An 18,813-nucleotide genomic window follows, 5' to 3' on the forward strand; every position below is an offset into this window, starting at 1 on the left:
TTCTGTCTCACAAGCATAGTGAGGAACATCTGCTCCTATCTCAGTGCATGGTTGGACAGCTGATCTGCCAATGGTAGTGACTGAGCATTAAGCCACCTTATCACTATCTCAGTGGCAAAGCTGCTCACCGTAAGGTACAGAGAGGAAGATGGATCTATGGATGAAAACCAGAGGGCAGGTACGGAACAGCTTAGTCACCCTGTGCCTCCTCAGAGTCCCTCTGCTGACTCAGAGCACATGACACAGTAGCCACAAAAATAAAAAGAGTACTTCTTGCTTTTCTAACAGTGAATATCCTACAACTCCTAGTCAGGTTGGGGGTTAGAGAAAGGTCCTGCACCATACGGCGGTGGCCACAGAACAGGCTGCCTAGGGCAGCTGACACTGAGTGTTGGATTTCAACAAGTGTTTGAACATCACTCTCAGATATATGGTCTGAATGTTGGGTAGTGCTATGTGGAGTCAGGAGCTGGACTCAGTGATCCTTGTGGGACCCTTCCAACTTGAGATATTCTGTGATCACAGCTGCTCATTTAGGAGAGGTCCAAATGTATCTCAGAAGTGTTTAATACGGGCAAAAAATGCCTAGAAATGACTTCCTTTGAACTACAACTAGACTGCCAAAGGCTCTCCCACTTCTCTGGCAGTACATGGCCACATGTCGTCACTCCCTACTTTGTGTCAGCAAAGTGCAGCCACATGGCAAGACCAGCACTTTGCTGATCTGACCTTGAGCATTGAAAATACTCAGCCTGATGAGACCCTGCTAGCTGTATGATTGCTTGCACCAACACAGTAAAGCAGGAAAATGCAGCTGGGCTGCATGAAGGGTAGGAAAATGGTCAAAGCAGATTGTTAAACTGCGTTCTTAAAAAAATGTAAAAATTCATCACTTTGGAACAAGTAACTTTCCAACTTCATACTGTATTTTGTGATGTCTATATAAGTCACTAGTTTGAGAACTGTTGATGTTGTAAATGAGGCATGTGATTGAGGGAAAACTCATGAATCATATGTGTTTAACTTTTCTGGTTAAATTAAATTAAGCTATTTCTCAGCTAACCAAGAAACTGTACTCATACTATAATTCTCCTTTACACAACGTAAGCAATTTCAGTATCACAATGTATTTACAGAGAGATTGGGACATCAGATGTCATATATTCTACAAAATTAATTTGGACCATGCAATGTTTAAGATTGGAAACTACACATTTTATTTTCTCCCCTTATTACAGATCTTTGGATAAGATCATGCATATATACAATGTGTATGAAGAGCATTGACAGGCACACACTGTGATTCAGTTTGACCTGGACTGTCTAATGCAATCAATTGGTTGTCAAGGTCATATAAACAAAGAGTTTTTCACTGCTGTCATCCTCCAGAAAATAATCAATCATTTCTGGAAAATATGCTCCAGTTACTGAAATGTGCCATGTAAATAAACAGTCTAAATCATGAAAGCCTCAACAAAGAAGCAGCAGAAGCAGCCCACACTTAATCTAATTTCCAATTCCAATATTAAGGTAATAGACTTACCATCTTTTGAGGCTGAGCTTTATAATACCTCTTTGGGTTAAGAAACTGAGTGAGCAGAACTCAGTACATTTCCCAATCCTTTTTTTTTTTTTTTTTTTTTTTTTTTTTTTGAGGCTTAGGCTTGGAAAAGACAAGTCAAAAAATAAAGTCAAAAGAAAAGTACATCTACGCAGTCTAAATATTGGGATTATTCAGATGAGCATCCAGCTCAGCTATAGCCACAAACTGAACTTCAGCCAGCACTCAAAGAGAAAAAGATAGCTGCAAGTGATGAAATATACCACATATATATTTATTATTTCCCCTTCGTTCAATATTCACACAAAAATGTGCAGATGTATTTCACCACCACCACTAGAATAATCCAGACACTGGCAAGAACTATTTTTCTGCATTCACAGGACAAGAATTAGGAGCTTTCATATTGCATGGCTGCCTGCTTAACTGCTTGAAATCAGTGAAAGCAAAGGTGTAAAACAAACAAAAAACAAAAACACACCCAACAAAACAGAAAACCAAACTTATCAGAAGTTTGTCCAGTCAAAGATTCATCTTGTGTCTAACTTGCACAGGACAGCCAGACACGCACTGTTTCCAGTGTGAGTGTGCAATTCTGTAACGCTTTCTCAGATTTCTGTAATGTTTTACTGACCATGAGCACGGAGGGAGATGAAATCCCTCAGCCATGTACAGATCACGTCTCTGACAGAAGTCTCAGACTCATTTTCCTTCCACCAGAAGAGTTCAGTTCTATTTTGAGAGTCCAAGAAAAATGGAGAACACTCAATTCTACAACGCCGTGTCAGACTTCAGTGCTGTAATGTCTTAATGACCCGCAGTTGAGGAAGATGAAATCTTTCGGTCCTATATACATCACGTCCCTAACGGAAGTCTCAGATTCATTGTCCCTCCACCAGAAGTCTTCAGTTCTGTTTCTGGGATCCAACAAGAATGTCAGGAGAAATGCTCTGAGGCTTGTTAGTAAGAAGATTCCTTGCTGCTGTTTTGCTCATTTCTCAACTAGTCACTTTAAACTTGGGGCTCACCAACATCTCACTACCCAGAAAGCCCCTCAGGATTCCCAGGATCCAAAGGCAGGTTAGTTAACTCTGACCACTGTGGCTTCTGTATAGATGCTGACTTCACTGTCAGGTGGTAACATCACAGCGCATACACGAGAAAGACAGAGGTGCTCCAGCCAAGGCTTCAGAAGAGCACCAACCTTCAAAAGAGACCAACCCTCACAAGAGATGGTTTTACAACTCTGCCCCTGACAAGTCCACCAAAATGTACTCCTGCCTCTTGTGACCCCTCTCTCTGCCTGGTTCCCACCTGTCAACTAGTGTTAACGTATGCCATCTGCCCCAGCGGTACAACTCAGCACAGCTCTCAGGTAGAGAGGGAGAATTGCCTTGTGTTTGTAGGCCTCCGCCCTTCCAGCCACATACACGGCAGTACGCCCATCCTCCAGACAGGTTCTTGCAGGCTGGTTGCAGTTCAGCTCAAGAGGCCTTTTCTTTGCAGAGATTTAAGCACTACTCCCTCACCCTTGCCATACAAACATATGCATGGTATAGAAACACTTTTTGATGCAGTAAAGTCAATTAAGGATTCCAGCATTCAACAGTAGTGCAAGACTTAGGCAATTCACAGAATCACAGAATGGCCCAGGTTGGAAGAGACCTCAAGGATCATGAATCTCCAACCCCCCTGCCACAGGCAGGGCCACCAACCTCCACATTTAATATTAGACCAGGCTGCCCAGGGCCCCATCCAACCTGGCCTTGAACACCTCCAGGGACGGGGCATCCACAGCCTCTCTGGGCAGCCTGTTCCAGTACCTCACCACTTTCTCTGTAAAGAACTTCCCCCTGACATCCAACCCAAATCTTCCCTCCCTCAACTTCAAACCATTTTCCCCCGTCCTGCTGTTATCTATCCTTTCAAAGAGTTGACTCCCCTCCTGTTTGTAGGCTCCCTTTAGCTACTGAAAGGCTGCAATGAGGTCACTCCACAGCCTTCTTTTCTCCAGGCTGAACAAGCCCAGCTCCCTCAGCCTGTCTTCATAGGAGAGGTGTTCTTGCCTCCTGATCATCTTTGTTGCCCTCCTCTGGACCCTCTCCAACAGCTCTCTGCCTTTCTTGTACTGGGGGCTCCAGACCTGGACACAGTACTTCAGATGGGGACTCGCAAGGGCACTGCAGGGCTGTGGGGTTAACTGGGCAGAAGTACCATTGTCGACTTCCCTGCAAAAGGAAACTTGCAATGTTCCTATGCTCACAACCTCTTTTCAACTCCACAGCCAAGCTCTTGCTTAGTGGTAGGATCCAGAAGTTAATAAAATTCTACAGGGCATCCATTCGTCCTGCTACTTTTTTAGAGACAATGGAAGAACACCAAATCAGAACAGCCCTTCCATGAGTCACTGTGTATAAATAACCCTTCTGCAAACATAACAATAACCATGTCTACACCAGGAAAATGTTCTCACTATTGCTTAAAGTAATCGGCAGCACTGAGAACCTGAGCCAGAAGGGTCTGCCAGCTGCTTCTGTTTACTTTGTTTGAGCACCAGGTCAAGTAATCCTGATCAGCACTGAACCCAACCAACCCCATGTCTGAGACGCGACAGCAGCAGATGAAAATCTAGAGCAGGACTTCAATACTGCCATCACTGAGGGATCTCACTGACTTGCATAAGCAGTGGTAATTTCTGAAAAACAGTTTCTTAGTGCAGGCAGGCTACTGTCACTGGCAGCTTCCAGGTTGCTAAGATTACAAAGAATAAAGCAAACAAAAGCTATACCAAATTCAGACATTGCAGAGCAGCATGAAAGGGCACAAGTCCAATTAACTTTGCCTTCACAGTTCTGCTTATGAGATAAAATTTGCCTTCAGAAATAAAATACAGAATAAAAAGCCCGTATCAGAACACACAGCTCTGCCTGTCAGCAAAAAAAACCTGTCTTCGGCACAACTGATGTTTCTGTAGGGCTCTATTTGCTGAGTACCAGACAAGCTTGTCATCTGTTGCCTCAGCACAGCGACAACACCCACATCATGCCCTTTTCTCATCTCCATCTAGTGACTCCTTTTTTTTCCTTTCAGGACTGTCTGCCTGGGGCACTGTATGACCTCCTTGTTTATAAATACACTTCATGTTTCCACTCCACAGGCCTGCAGAGCAATGGCACTGCTAACCATAATTGGCTGCAAGTTACTGTTTGACTTGGGTGTGCATTTACAACAACCGTTGTTTAACTGTGCAGCTTGGGAATGCAAATTTCATTAATGCTGAAGAGCACTCTGCACTGCTTTTTAAACTGGGCCCTAGGCTCATGCTGATTGACTGGTCTCCCTCCCATACTGTGTAATTGAACAGTCCTACAATTCAGATCGTTATCTCAATAGAAACTACAGGCATAGAAGTTAAGCTTCAGTCGATGCCATTAGACTTGCAAAATCTTTTCTCCTCTGAGGAGCTCTATGCTCAGCCAGTTTTCTTCCTATCTTGCTCTGGAACAACGTGCATTCTCCATGCAAAGAGCAAACTCCTCACAGTCTGGCAAGAGAGGGCTCAGATAACACTGGCAGTTGTGGTTCAATTGTCAATTACAGACTTCAAGCAAATTCAGGGAAACTGGATCTGACAAAACACCTCACGTAAGTAAAAAAACCATCTCCACTTCGCATCCTATATTGTGTCACTGCTCTCCTGTTATTTAAGTCATATTTAAAATGGAAGAGATTATACATCCCAGTGAATGTAGCTTAAATGCTTGTGATCTATCCTACAAGTTCTGCAGTATTTTATCCACTGAAGACAAAATTGTACTTTTCCCCTTTATTGTACTCTAAAGATACTGCAAGTTGTTTCTTAGGATTCTGCTTATGCACATCTCACAGCAGCAATGTTTGGTCACTTTAAGGCACCACCACATTCTGCCACAGCGTGGATAGGCAAGCAGGAATGGGGAAGTACATCTGAGACAACGCCAGGCCCTTGTGACAGAATCCGACTTTACACTTCCCTGTTCATAACTTTAATAACTAAGTAACTTTTGCATTTTTGTCCCAGCCCCACACATTTTCTGGAACTGAGCTAGGACTTGCTGTTCCAGGAGGCAGCCAAATGCAGCAGCAGCTTTCCAGATGCACGTGAATTTGTACAGTACAACCATGACAGGTTTTCCTTTTATCTCTTTATTTATACACTCCACTGGCCAGTAGTGTAAAATGATGCAGAGCAAAGAGAACAGCAACACTCGCCTCTTTTCCTGGGTATCCACCTTGGTTTGCAACTTTACTCTTCCTCTTGGTTCCATTACTCAAAGGAACAGGAAGAAAACTCCACACAACAGATACAGAAACTTCCCAACAGACTTTGTACATGCATGAAGAGCCTCTAGAACAGCAAGACACAACAAAATAGTGATGAAGGTACAAATATGGAAGGCAGACCTGCTGAAGAACTTCAGTCTCATTCTCCACAGCTTGGTTCTTCGTTCATTACTTCAACAGCATGTGCTGTGAGGATCTTTTTGCTTCTTCTCAGCACATGGCCTTCCCTTCCTGAAAATACACTATCCTTTTCAGGATGTGGTACAGCCCTTTGTGGGGCTAGTAGAACCAACCCAGACACAAAATGATCCTTTTTCCTTCCAGATTACTTTTCTTCAGATCAGTTCCTTAAATTAGTCCATTCAGTCACACAAGCTGCTGTGCAGGGAGGGTGAACAGAATGGGCAAAGGCAATGGGCTTAAACCAACTAGATCAGTTGAGCTGTAAATGCAAAGTTGCTGAAAAGTAATGTGAGTTACTTTTCAGGAGGAGAAGCAAATTGAGAGAATCCCAGCCCATTCTTTGCCAGTGGTTCTGCTTTCAAATTGCCACATTTGGGTCATTTAGCAGTTGCTGAATTACTTCACCATGAAATGAACTATGAGCTAATGAACATTTTAAATGCTGCTTTTGTAGCTGTGTTGCCACAAGACATCCCCTCTTCACAACCCAGTTCCATGTCCCACAGCCTCCAGAGCAGCCATGCTGCCCACATCTCCCTTGCTATATCCCTTCTCTAAATCTCTGGTGCTGGCTCCATCCTTGTTCTTCGTATCTACTGGAAAGTAATTGCTTGTAATCCATTAAGTTCATCTTGAGTTTGGAGTGCACATGAACCACAACTGCCAACTTATACACATTCAGTGTTTCCCATACCTGATTCTCAAGCATCTGTACTAACACGGTCTGTATTAATTGCCAGTAGGCTATTCCTTTTTTTTTTTTTTTAATTTAGAAAGAAAACAAAATGAGGCCATAACCACAACACTGCTTTCTTCATTTATTTAAGTGGCTTTCTTCCCCTCTCATTAAAACCTACTGTATTCTGCTAAAAAAAAACCTCCAAATTAACCTAACATTATCTGTTTTTTCCATTATCCTCCTCCTTGCCCCAAATCTATATAATCCCTGCTTCAATTTGCCGTTCTCAGTGCCTTTTTCCATTCTAGCTTTAAATAACCCCTTGGTGCAATTTCAGCCACTTTTGTTCTCTCTCCCTAGCTCCTTGCCTTATGGTTTACTGAAATGTAGAATGCTTCCATGATGGGCTGCATCAGTATTTCCAGCTCTATTCTGAAAACCTGGACTTAATTCATACAAGTGGAAACAGTTAAGGACCAGGCAGGCCTAACTCCTGCAGAGTTGATGGAAGTTTGTCTGCTTTGACCAGCAGCAAACCTGGCTCACCCCTCTCAGTGATTTCTGATAATGTAGCATGTAGCTAATGAATGTACAAGCTACCTTCTAGGGCAGGCTTGAGTATTTCTGTCATCCCTCCTGCTACTACAGTCCACTACCTTAAGCAGATGGCAGTCCATACTGCCAAGTATATAGACTCATCCTGCACCACTGTCCCCATCAAGACCAAGCAGACCTACTAGAGTTTGGTGCAATTCTCTTCCATCCTAGAAGAAAGAAAGGGAAGGGAGAACCTGGTGAACATTCAGATCTCACCACAACAGGGAGCTGGGATTCTTCATGTCACTGTAGCGTAAAGCTCAACTGTCAAAATTCTCAACTTCCTTCTGTCCTTCAAGACATTTCTGCACAAAAGTCTAGATCTCCTCCTATTTTCTTTCTCGAAATCTATTAAGCAGGTAGCACTGTGCCTGGGAAGCCATTCTTCCATATATCGAATCCAAGCAGGTCAACTGCAGCGAGGAGTTGTCTGGTAACTGTCTTCCTTTCTTAGATAAATTCTGTACCAGTAAGAACAAATATAAAAATTTATACTGGTTATAAATCCAACTCTTCTTGAACACTGCCAGAATGCCATAGCAAATTGATGCATTGAGAAGAATTTTCTCTGCAAATAAAATCAGACTTTTGCCTGGATCTAGAGAGGAATATTCTACACAGGAATGATGACATATCTATTACTGAATTATTCAAAGAAGCCTTACTCTGCTTAACATTCCCACTTAATTCTTGTCCTACATGCCTTCATACTTTTGCTATTAGTATTTACAAACGTGCATCTATTTTGATATTCTTAGAAATAAATATTATCTGCCACTCATTCTTCCTAAAAGACCAGAGTGAAGTTTGGACTCTAGCACATGCAAGCACATCTATGTTACTGTGACCATGTTATGTAACAGATCAAATACAGAAATAAAAACAATGACTCAGCAACATTATGAAAACCTACAAACTGACTGCTATCATACCCTACACATCGCTTCATCTGTATTTCAGATTCTTGCTAAACCCAGCCTAGAAGAAAGAATGCTGGCATTGCTAGACGTTAGGATGCTAGGATCAGCAGTTTTCAAGCCATGAAATCAAAACGCCCCAAGTACCCTGGTGCAGTCACTGCTGACCTTGCTGTGAGTTGGGGCCAGGACAGGACCTCCCACTTACCTTCGAGCCTGTAATTCTGCAGTTCTGTGCCATGTGCATCCCTTCACAGAATCATTAAGTTGGAAAAGTCCACTAAGACCATTTAGTCCAACCCCAACCCATCTTCACCATGCCCACTAACCATGTTCCTCAGTGCCACGTCCACACATTTTTTTAACACCTCTGGGGACAGTGGCTCCACCATCTCCCTGTTGCAGCTCTTCAACAACAACAGCAGCAAACACAACAAGCAGTGACAAACAGATGCTGTACTGATGTGGTCCAAAATGATGAGGCTTCATACCTTCACTGTTTTGAGCCTTTCTACACAGAGAAACTCCTTGCACAAGAAACCTGCTTTGCTGTATTTACTTTCCAAAGTTTCCAAGAACACCAGCAGCCAAGTTACCTTTTGCCCTCAATTTTACATGCTTGGCTAGCCACATTTTTAGAACAGGTCAACCAAATTCCAGAGCAGTTTATCAGTCAGTTAACAAGCTGTAGTACCTTGAATGCATACCAAGGTCAAATATTTCTGCAGCAAAGCCTTTTATAAGGCCTCATCAACATTTGAAATGAGATAACATTCTTATCTCCACATCCAAAATATTCTGCAACTTCACCATCCATCTTACTTTGCATATCTTTCCAATAGATCCCATTTACAAACATAATGCACTGCATTTCAGTTCACAACTCGAGGAATATGCTTTTCACCTCTATTTTGTCCCACCATATCATTTTTTCATTTTCCTGTTTGGTATCTGTAGCCTAACTGAAACTGTAACACAAAATCCTTCCTAGAATTCTTCAGTAACATCTAAGGATGTTATCACCAGCTCCATGAAAAAAAGGCTGCAAGATGCATTAACCTGGGCTCGCACTTGTTTTTACCATGTATAGTCATACAAATTGCACAGACCGAGTTTTGTTCTGCCTCCTAAAAAAAACCTCGCAATCTAAAAATGTTTCAATTGATCTTCCTTCCTCCAGTCTGGGCAAGCTGATATTTATATTTTCCGTGACTTAAAAGACAAAAGCTGTGCCGGCCTGCAAATGGATGGCTTTTTGGCCCCACCTAATACGCTATTATTAGCAGTTGATGTAAGTAATGGCACATGTGGCAACACCCGCACACAGGTTTCAGGGAAAGCCAATGTTCTGCTGACTGCTTGCAGTTTCTTTGAAAAGCTGATCACTGAAACAATGAAGGCCTGATGTAGAACAAATGTGCTCTGTTACAGTAACATGCAATTTCATTGCTGTTTACTGCCTCGTCCAGTTAATGGTCACCTTTCCATAACATTACTCTTGGCTGGATGTTTCCATTGCCTGAATCCATTGGCTGGGAAGCATCAAGGAAGCCACGTAACAGCCTTGCTCCATTTCATCTAAACATCTGGAGCTGTCTGACTGAACCACTTAATGTAATTTCACATCTCAGCTTTAAGTCGTAGGTCTCTGTGGTGGGATGACCCTGGTAGGCAGCCAAGCACCATGCAGCCACCCATCTGGCCTGTCAGCAAAAGGACAGGGAGAAAGGAAAAGGAAGAGCAAAAGCAAGAAACCTTGCAGGTCAAGGTAAAAAGTGCTTAATAAGCAAAAGAGAAGTGGAAGAAGAGAGAGAAAGAAAACAAAACAAGTTATGCAAAGGCAGACACTCACCACCACCAGGCTGACTGATGTCCAGCCAGATGCCAAGCAAAAGATGTCCAACCAATCCCCATTCCTCTTCCTTTTTACTGCCAAGCATGTTGCTACACACCATGGAATGACTCTTTGGTTGGTTTAGGTCACCAGCCTGGCCTCCTGCACACCCTCAGCCTGTTCACTGGGCTGGGAAAGGTGAGATGCAGAGCAAGCTCCGACTAATCACTAATGAACCTTCAACCATCATGGCTACAAGACTGCCCACCAGCACAGAGAGCACCCATGGGGCTAGATTTATGCTGGAATTTTATGCCATAAAACTGGGGAGACGTGGACAGACCTGATAGTGTATACAAGCAATGCACAGATATGTTCCCTATGAATAAGCCCACATGGGGATCCCTGCAGGGCTAAGGAAGGCAAGAATCATAAAGGTTGGAAAAGAGCTCTCAGATCATCTAGTCCAACCACCAGTCCATTCCCACCATGTCCACTGACCATGTACCTCAGTGCTACATCCCCACAGTTCTTGGACAACTCCAGGGTCAGTGACTCCATCACCTCTCTGGGCAGGCTGTGCCAATGTATCACCACTTTTTGTGAGAAGAAATTTTTCCTAATATCCAACCTAAAGAAGTAAGTTGTGCGGCTTTTTCTTTCTGACACGACCTAAGCAGTTAGCCTCTGTGACCACATTCAGCCTTCAGAGACAAACATTTCAGCCTTCCAACATGCAAGAAATCATCAGCTGTCAACAGTAATCAGTACATTTCCCCAGTCACTAAGAAGTCTTCATTGTACCAAATATGCCAAAGTGTGGCAGCAGTTTCTGCAACTCACAAACTGCTAGTTCAACTGTTTGTTGAACAGTTCTCACCTTTCCCAAGCCAGCTCTCTCTCAGCTAGCTTCCTTCTGTCAGCCAATAGGACTGGGTGTAAATGCAACACCAGGGAGATGGCAGCATAATAATTTCCACTATTAAAGAGATACCTCCTCTACTTCAGGTGTGTAGCAAGAAAATGTAACAAGATTAAGCCAGATGGAAAGGCAGGTGAGGAAAATATTCTGCTCATCACATCCACAGGTGCTGCCAGAAATCATCTATGCCTTACAAACAACTGGTGGCTTCAAGTGTTTGCAGTAGTAACAGCTCACATGTATGACTCCAAGCTTTGTGCATCTGATGCCTTGTGCCATATGCTGGCTGGAAAAGATAGGGAAAGCCATAAATCCACCTGATGGGAGGTGCCATGGCTGCTTCTCAGCCAAATTCAAGCAATGTGGCAGTGAGGAACAAGGACACACTGCCCAGAGCAAGTAAATTCACAGCTCTTGGGAGCTCTGAGTCAGAACAGCAGCCAGGAAGTTTTACATGATAAAATAAAGTGCTTTGCTGCAGAATCACAGAATTGTAGGGATTGGAAGGGACATTTGGAAATCAAGTCCAACCCTTCTGCTAAAGCAAGTTCCCTACAGTAACAGGAAACATAGGAAAGCATCCAGGTGGGTTTTGAGTATTTCCAGAGGAGACTCCACAGCCTCTCTAGGCAGCCTGTTCTTGTGCTCTGTCACCTTCAAAGAAGCTGTTTCTCATGTTCAGATGGAATTGTGTTCCCGTTTGTGCCCCTTGCTCCTTGTCCTATCATTAGGCACCAACAGAAAGAGCCTGGATCCTCTTGACTCCTGCTCTTTAGATATTTATAAGCTTTTCCCCATGCTGAACATCCCCAGGTCTCTTAGCCATTCCTTGTATGGGAGATGCTCCAGGCCTCTAATCATCTTTATGGCCTCTCCAGTGGACTTTCTCCAGCAGTTTGCTGTCCTTCTTGAACTGAGGAGCCCAAAACTAGACACAGTGCTCCAGATGTGGCCTCACCATGGTGGAGGAGAGGGGGAGGATCACCTCCCTCAACCTGCTGGCCATGTTCTTTGTAATACATCCCAGGATCCCAATGGTCTTCTTGGCCACCACGGCACACTACTGGCTCATGGCCAACCTGCTGCCCACCAGCACATCCAGGTCCTTCACTAGAGAGTTCTTTTCCAGCAGGTCAGCCCCCAACCTGGTCTGATGCATGCGGTTATTCCTCCCCAGGTGTAGGACTCTACACTTGCTCTTGTTGAACTTCTTTCAGTTCCTTTCCACCCAACTCAGCAGCCTGTCCAGGTTTGGTTGAATTACAGCACAGCCTTCTGGTGCATTAGCCTCTCCCCTTGCTGAGGGTGCACTCTATCATTTTATCCAGGTCACTGACAAAGCATGTGTGAAATCAGCAAGGGGACACAGGTACTAGGAGCTCACTCAGCCTCAGTGGTATTTCTTCTGAGGTTTCCAAAACTAGCCTTAACATCAGTAATAAAGAGAACACCACAAAAAAATTGAAATACTTTGCACTATTGAACACGCGTAAATGGTGTGATTGGCTCTTATGTTGCACACTGAAAGAATTTAAACTCAAATGATTTCACTCTTTTCATTAGCAAGGCAACGCAGGGAGAACCCTATGTTTTTTTCAGTACACAGTATAAGTCCCAAATATTGATTCAAACACATCTACAGAGCCCACCACCCATAGCAGACAGCAGAGCTGCTCACCTTGGGTTACCTCACTACAAATTCCATTTGCAAGATTCCTCCTGCACTCACTGCTCTGTAGTGAATACTTATTCTAAGCTTGTGGATATCAACTGGAATATTGAAAAAGCAGTGCAAGCCACTCTCCTAAACTGGATATTATAGAGAATCACAAGGCTTGTCCTGGTTGGCCAGGACCTAAAGAGATCACTGACTCCAACCCTCCTGGTAAAGCAGGATCCTTACAGAAGGTTGCACAGGTAGGTATCTGGCTGGGTCTTAAACATCTCCACAGGAGACTCCACAACCTCTCTGGGCAACCCGTTCCAGCACTCCATCACCGTTAGCATAAAGCAGGTCTTCCGCATATTTGTATAGGACTTCCTACGTTCAAGTTTTAGGGCATTGCTCCTTGTCCTATTGCTACAAACCACCAAAAAGAGCCTGACCTCATCTGTTTGCATCCCACCTCCCTTCAGATATTTATAAACATTAATCAGATCCCTTCCCTCAATCTTCTTTTCCCCAGGCAGAACAGACACAGGTTATTCAGCCTTTCCTCATACAGGAGATGCTCCAGGCCCTTTATGATCTTTGTGGGCCTCTGCTGGACTCCTTCTGGGAAGTCCCTGTCTTTTTTGAATTGGGAAGCCCAGAACCGGACGCAGTGTTCTCAACGTGGCCTTGCCAGAGCAGAGAGGGAGGATCACCTCTCTCAACCCCCTGGCCCTGCTCTTTTTAATGCACCCCAGCTGCAGGCAGAAGCTGCCGATGAGATGCACATAGAACTGGTGAACAACTAAACACTGCCTGGGCAGCAGCTCTGTATTAAGCTCTAAATTAAAACTTGGCAGAAAGCAAAGCCAACCTCTCTGCTGCCCTTAACACTGCTTTGTAAGAACAGCCAGTGCCTGACAGAGCGCACATGTCAAGGCTTGTCCCAAGGAGATGCAGAACAGCTCCTCCGTCCCTCCCTCGCCTCTGGTGCATGTGCTGTGTACAAACACACCTACACATGCACACGCATACACGCTCCCTATCTCCTCGAAGCACCAAGCTATTAACTGGAACACACTGTGCAGTGCGGGCCTGAGAAAAACACCTCCTGCTGCTACTGGGTGCCAGATCAGGAGCGGCTGCTTCCAAGCAGCGTGGAGAGGAAGGAATGGGGCAGGCGAGCCAAGCTCTGTAAAGCAGCACAGCCGCATGCACACGTTGTGCAGTGAGAGGATGGCAGATGTGACAGCCTGCAACAGGGAGCCCAACAAGGTCAGCCTTTCATGCTGGTTGCTTCTAGCCACACCTGGATGGGAGAGTGTAGCAGCAATAGAGGCCGACAGGCGTGCCTCCATAGTGACAGCTCCTGAACTTGCCTGCTCCGAAACGCTCACCCAGCTGAAGCTGACCAGGGAGCGTCAGCGTGTGTTCATCAGAAACCTCAGCTCTGCCTCCCCGCTGGGCGAGGAGCCCTCAGCACAGCCGGCGGGAGGGCAGCGAGGAGTCCGGGAGGCACCGCGTCACCTTGCAGTGCTCTCGCGGCAGGGCGGCGCGGTGCCCTTCCCTGAGCCAGCATCCTGCCGGCACGCCCTGCCCAAGTACCCGCAGCATCCTCCTCACAGGGGCACTTCCAGCGGCCCCGGCAATGGGTGCTGGCTGTGCCACGGGGCTCCCAGCCGCTTCCCAGCTCTTCGTCCTCCTCCCACTGCATCCCCACCGGGAGGAGACCCGCCACCTGCGCGTTCCTTACCGTTTCGGGGTCGTTCTCGAAGACCTCCCGGGCCTCCTCTTTGCTGCAGTGCTCCTCTACGCACTCTCTCTCCAGGTGCCCTTGCTTAGTCTCTTCGAAGATCTGGTAGGCTCGCCGCTGCCTCTGCCGCAGGAACTGGGCAGCCTCCGGGGCGCGCAGCAGCACGGCTGGGCCAGACGGCGGGAGGAAGAAGGGCAGAGGCAGAGATGAGCGGCCGAGCTCGGTAGCGGCGCAGCCCCGCGCCCGGCCGCCCCCCGCCGCCGCTTCCCATGGAGATGCCGCGCCCGGCGCCGGGTTCCCGGTCCGGTTCGGTACTCACCCTGCGAGCAGTCCGCTGCCAGCAACGCCAGCAGCAGGGCGGCCCCGAGGGGCTGCGGCATGGTGCGGCGGAGCGGAGCGGAGCGACGCGGGGCGGGCGTGGAACGAGGAGCCTGCCGAGCCCGCCGGGGAAGCCGCTCGCCCATCCCATCCAATGGCTCCCGGCCGCCGCGGGCGGGACACACCTCGCGGCGGAGCACCGGGCTCGGCCGCACGCCCCCTGCCCGCCCCCAGCCGCCCACCTGCCTGCGGGGCTGCCCCCGCCTGGGGCGGGCCGCGTGACCGCGCAGCTCTGCGGGAAAGGGCTTCTGCCCCGCGTCCCGGCGTGTTTTGTTCGCCGCTGATGTTGCAGTTTTACAATCAGCTCCTGAAGGAAGAGGTTGACACGATCCATACCGCTATGTCATTCACCGCTATGCTAACCGCTCTCCATCCACGGTTACAGGGCACACGTCCTGTGTAGAAAACCTACTGCAAAGGGCTGGACTGGATGATCTCCAGAGGTCCCTTCCAACCCTTATAATTCCATGAAACCCCATTAACTGCCCCTCCGTGCCACATCTATATACTGAATTGACCCCAGAGCTGTGGGTCAGAGCTCCCAACTGCGCCTGGAGTCCACCAAGGTTTATTGCTGCCGTTTTCAGCAGACAAGTGAATGTGAAAGATCATAGGATGTCATTTATTTTGCTATATCTAACAGACACTTGTATATCCACAATTATCTATAGCATGTACAGTGTAATTAGTGTAAACAATACTTATTACATATATATCAGGTTGGATGTTAGGAAGCATTTCTTCTCAGGAATGGTGATGCACTGGCACAGGCTGCCCAGGGAGGGGATGCAGTCACCAACCCTGGAGGTGTTGAAGAACCGTGTGGATGTGGCACTGAGGGATGTGGTCAGTGGGCATGGTGGGATAGGCTAGTGGTTGGACTAGATGATTTTAGTGGACTTTTCCAACCCTAATGATTCTATGATTCCTGCCTACCCTGAGCCTTGCATTCCATGCCTGGTAATGCCGGAGGGTACCCTGAATTCCTGTCTTTTAGGAGTGAATGATAACGCCCTTTTTGTTTGCATGCATAGGCCTCTGTTGTGTCCTGCCTGGAGCAACTCCTTTCCAAAGTAGCAGAGCTTTGGGCCATTTGGGCCGTAGTTTCCAGCGTTGCTCCAAGGAACAGTCCTAGTGCTTCTTGTTCCCACCCTTTAGTCACGTCCGCTTCTTGTGCTGGCATGCAGCAAACCTAACGAGAGCAACCTAACAAATCAGTGAGGTGGCTGCCCCAGTGCTGCCCTCCACCTTCCTTTCTGTCTGCAAGACATCACTGTGGCATTACACTTCCTCATAACTTTTCTGAATATGTCGAGAGGCAGAGATTTTTGTGGGCTCTGTAAACTACTTTATATTATGTAAACTAGTGGCAAGTTTCCTTTCAGACAGTTTTTTATCCTATTATTCATAAGAACACACTTGGAGAACCTAAGGTAAAAGGCAAATAAAAAAATACAGGTAAATAATATGATCAGAATCACCTTCTCTACAAACAAAATCACTCTTCGAAAATCTAATGGATTTGCAAAAATGTGAACTTCTACTTGATATGCAATGCTTACTTTTCTCCAATGTGTCATTGAGTCTACTAATTCTATTCCTCATTACAGCTTCCAGTAAGTTGCCTGGCACAGACCTCAAACACTGACTTGGGTGAGCCCCAAGGTCCTTTTAACAGTCATATTTTCCACCTTCCATTCTTCTGGCAATGTCGAATTTAAGGTTGATTTAAGCAGTTAGTTGGATTTCGTTTTCTTCAGAATTTGCATGCTCATACCATCTGATCAGCTGTTGCAGTGAGGGCTCAGGGAACATGAGAATCAAGACAGAAAAATGCTGCAGAAAATACTGAAACAAATGTTATAGGAACACTCTGTAAACTCAGCATATCCCACTTTAGACTCCCTTTTGACTTAAAGGTCGTGTTACCTAGGCAGAGATCTCCAGGTATATCTCTGAACCTTTAGGATTAGTAGATACTCATAGATTCTAGTGGTTAGTAGACACTGATAATGTAAGAAATATGTGCAAAATGCAATAGATTTAATATATCACTTGAAAAAAAATCATTAAAAATATTACAAGAAGATGTTAAAGAGCAAAAAAAAAAAAGTTAAAAAAAAAAAAGATTTGCTAGGTAACAAATCCTGGATTGGGTATTCCATCCACTCATCCATCGAGTTATCCACTGATCCACTGATCCATCCATCCATCCATCCATCCACCTATATATCATTTCCTGAGCCTAGGGCATTGTGAAATGTTGACCTTCTCTGGTGTCACCTTGTTCATATAACATGCTACCTTAACCCTAAGGACATATTGCTCAGACCTATGTACTGTAAATTTTCTCACAATGACAAGGTTATCTCCGATTTTAGAGGTAAATGATGGTGTGACATACTATTCCACATTTATTTCTTGCTTTTTTTTCCTTCAAAAGTGCTGCCAAGATGACATTCTGTTTTGTTTTGTTTTTTTCTTTAGTTTTCTGCAAGGTAGGAGGGAGTAAAGGGATGTGGGATCACATGAGAACATTAAAAAAAAAAAAAAGATGGTTGTGGAAGGCTTAACCAGCAAATCTCTATGTGTAGGAGTCAATGCAACATCTATGGGAGTGAGAAAGCTGATTCCACGTTATTTGACTAGAATGCATTGCAGGCTGGGCATGTGCCAAACTCAGCACATTAAGACCCAGGAGTTTCTCCTTAATTGTGTGAACTATAATTTGCAGCCTGATGCAGAAAATAAACTGGAATTTTCAAGGACAGGAAGCTCTGCACTGTCATCCCCCCCGTGTCACTCTTGGTGCCACCTCAATAGGATTTCCCATTGTTAGAGGTCAGAATAGTGAACTGACCTCAGAAAAATGTCTTCAGGCACCAGCAAACCTAAATGTTAACCTGGACAGTGGCATTCTGTCTGCTGCCAGTGAGGAAATGTGCAAACTGCTGTTCACCATGCTGAACAACACTGAGATAAAGCAGTCAACCTCCTGCTCCAAGCTCCACAAACCGGCCTTTGCAAGTGTGCTTTCCAGTTAAGGATATTAAATTAAGGCCTAAACTATTTATTTCTTGAGGATGACGTGCCCATCATACCATGCTCCTGTCACATCTCCTTTTGTTGCTCCAGGCACAAGAATTCTGTAGAGGTTGAGAAACATGTCAATTTTTACCCACATGTGAGCAGGCTGGGAGGGGAGCCCACAGACTGAAAACACGGGGCAGAAAGGTTATCATGGAGATGCCTGACAATGACTTTGCATTAAAGCATCTCAAATATTCTGCTGTCTTAACGCACCACCAAATTATTTTTAATTATGTGGAAAAATGGTGTACAAAATCCTTACTGAAGCAGCTGAGCATTTCATCACCCAAAGATAGGATCTCCTGTAGCAGTATATGGAGCTTTCCCAGACAGACCTGAATTTTTGAGAAATTCTAAGTAATGAAGATTTCTTCCTGTCATCTAATGGGAATGAAACCCAGACTGCAGTACGGGAATCCTTCATGGTAGCAGTGCATCTCCTCCTGTCTGGGGAGGCCATGTGGTAGATGAGGCTGGAGCCTCTGCCTGGATCAATATGAAAAAATGATCTCATCTCTCCTCTTCCAAATATGAATCTTTCCTGGCACCACACACCCATGTATGTTCGTTCAGATTAAGCCAATGTTTTTGTGGGAGGATGTGAAATTTCAGGAGGAGATCTCTAGTGATGTTGTAAAATGCCTCTTATCCAGCATGCTAGAATCAAACATTTCCTAAGAAAAACAAACAGAACCACAGAATCATAGAATGGCCCAGGTTGGAAGGGACTTCAAGGATCATGAATCTCCAACCCCCCCACCACATGCAGGGCCACCAACCTCCACATTTAATACTAGACCAGGCTGCCCAGGGCCCCATCCAACCTGGCCTGGAACGCCCATCAAGAGATGGGTATCAGCAACCTCTCTGGGCAGCCTGTTCCAGCCCTTCACCACCCTCTCTGTAAAGAACTTCCCCCTGACAT

General features: G+C 45.5%; 1 protein-coding gene across 1 annotated transcript in view; it reads right to left on the reverse strand.

The window, feature by feature from the left end:
- GAS6 (growth arrest specific 6) overlaps window positions 1-14,897 on the reverse strand; it is a 37,554-nt gene extending 22,657 nt beyond the window's left edge. Inside the window, exons 1-2 of the mRNA XM_042867179.1 lie at window positions 14,740-14,897; window positions 14,421-14,587 (exon numbers count right to left, since the gene is read on the reverse strand). Of these exons, the coding sequence (XP_042723113.1) occupies window positions 14,421-14,587; window positions 14,740-14,884 (312 nt within the window). The 5' untranslated portion in view covers window positions 14,885-14,897. The remainder of the gene's footprint in view (window positions 1-14,420; window positions 14,588-14,739) is intronic.
- Between the last annotated feature and the right edge of the window lie 3,916 nt (window positions 14,898-18,813).

This window comes from Lagopus leucura, unplaced genomic scaffold (genome assembly GCF_019238085.1).
Source record: "Lagopus leucura isolate 7727_CA_CO unplaced genomic scaffold, USGS_WTPT01 Super-Scaffold_100001, whole genome shotgun sequence".
Lineage (NCBI taxonomy): Eukaryota > Metazoa > Chordata > Aves > Galliformes > Phasianidae > Lagopus > Lagopus leucura.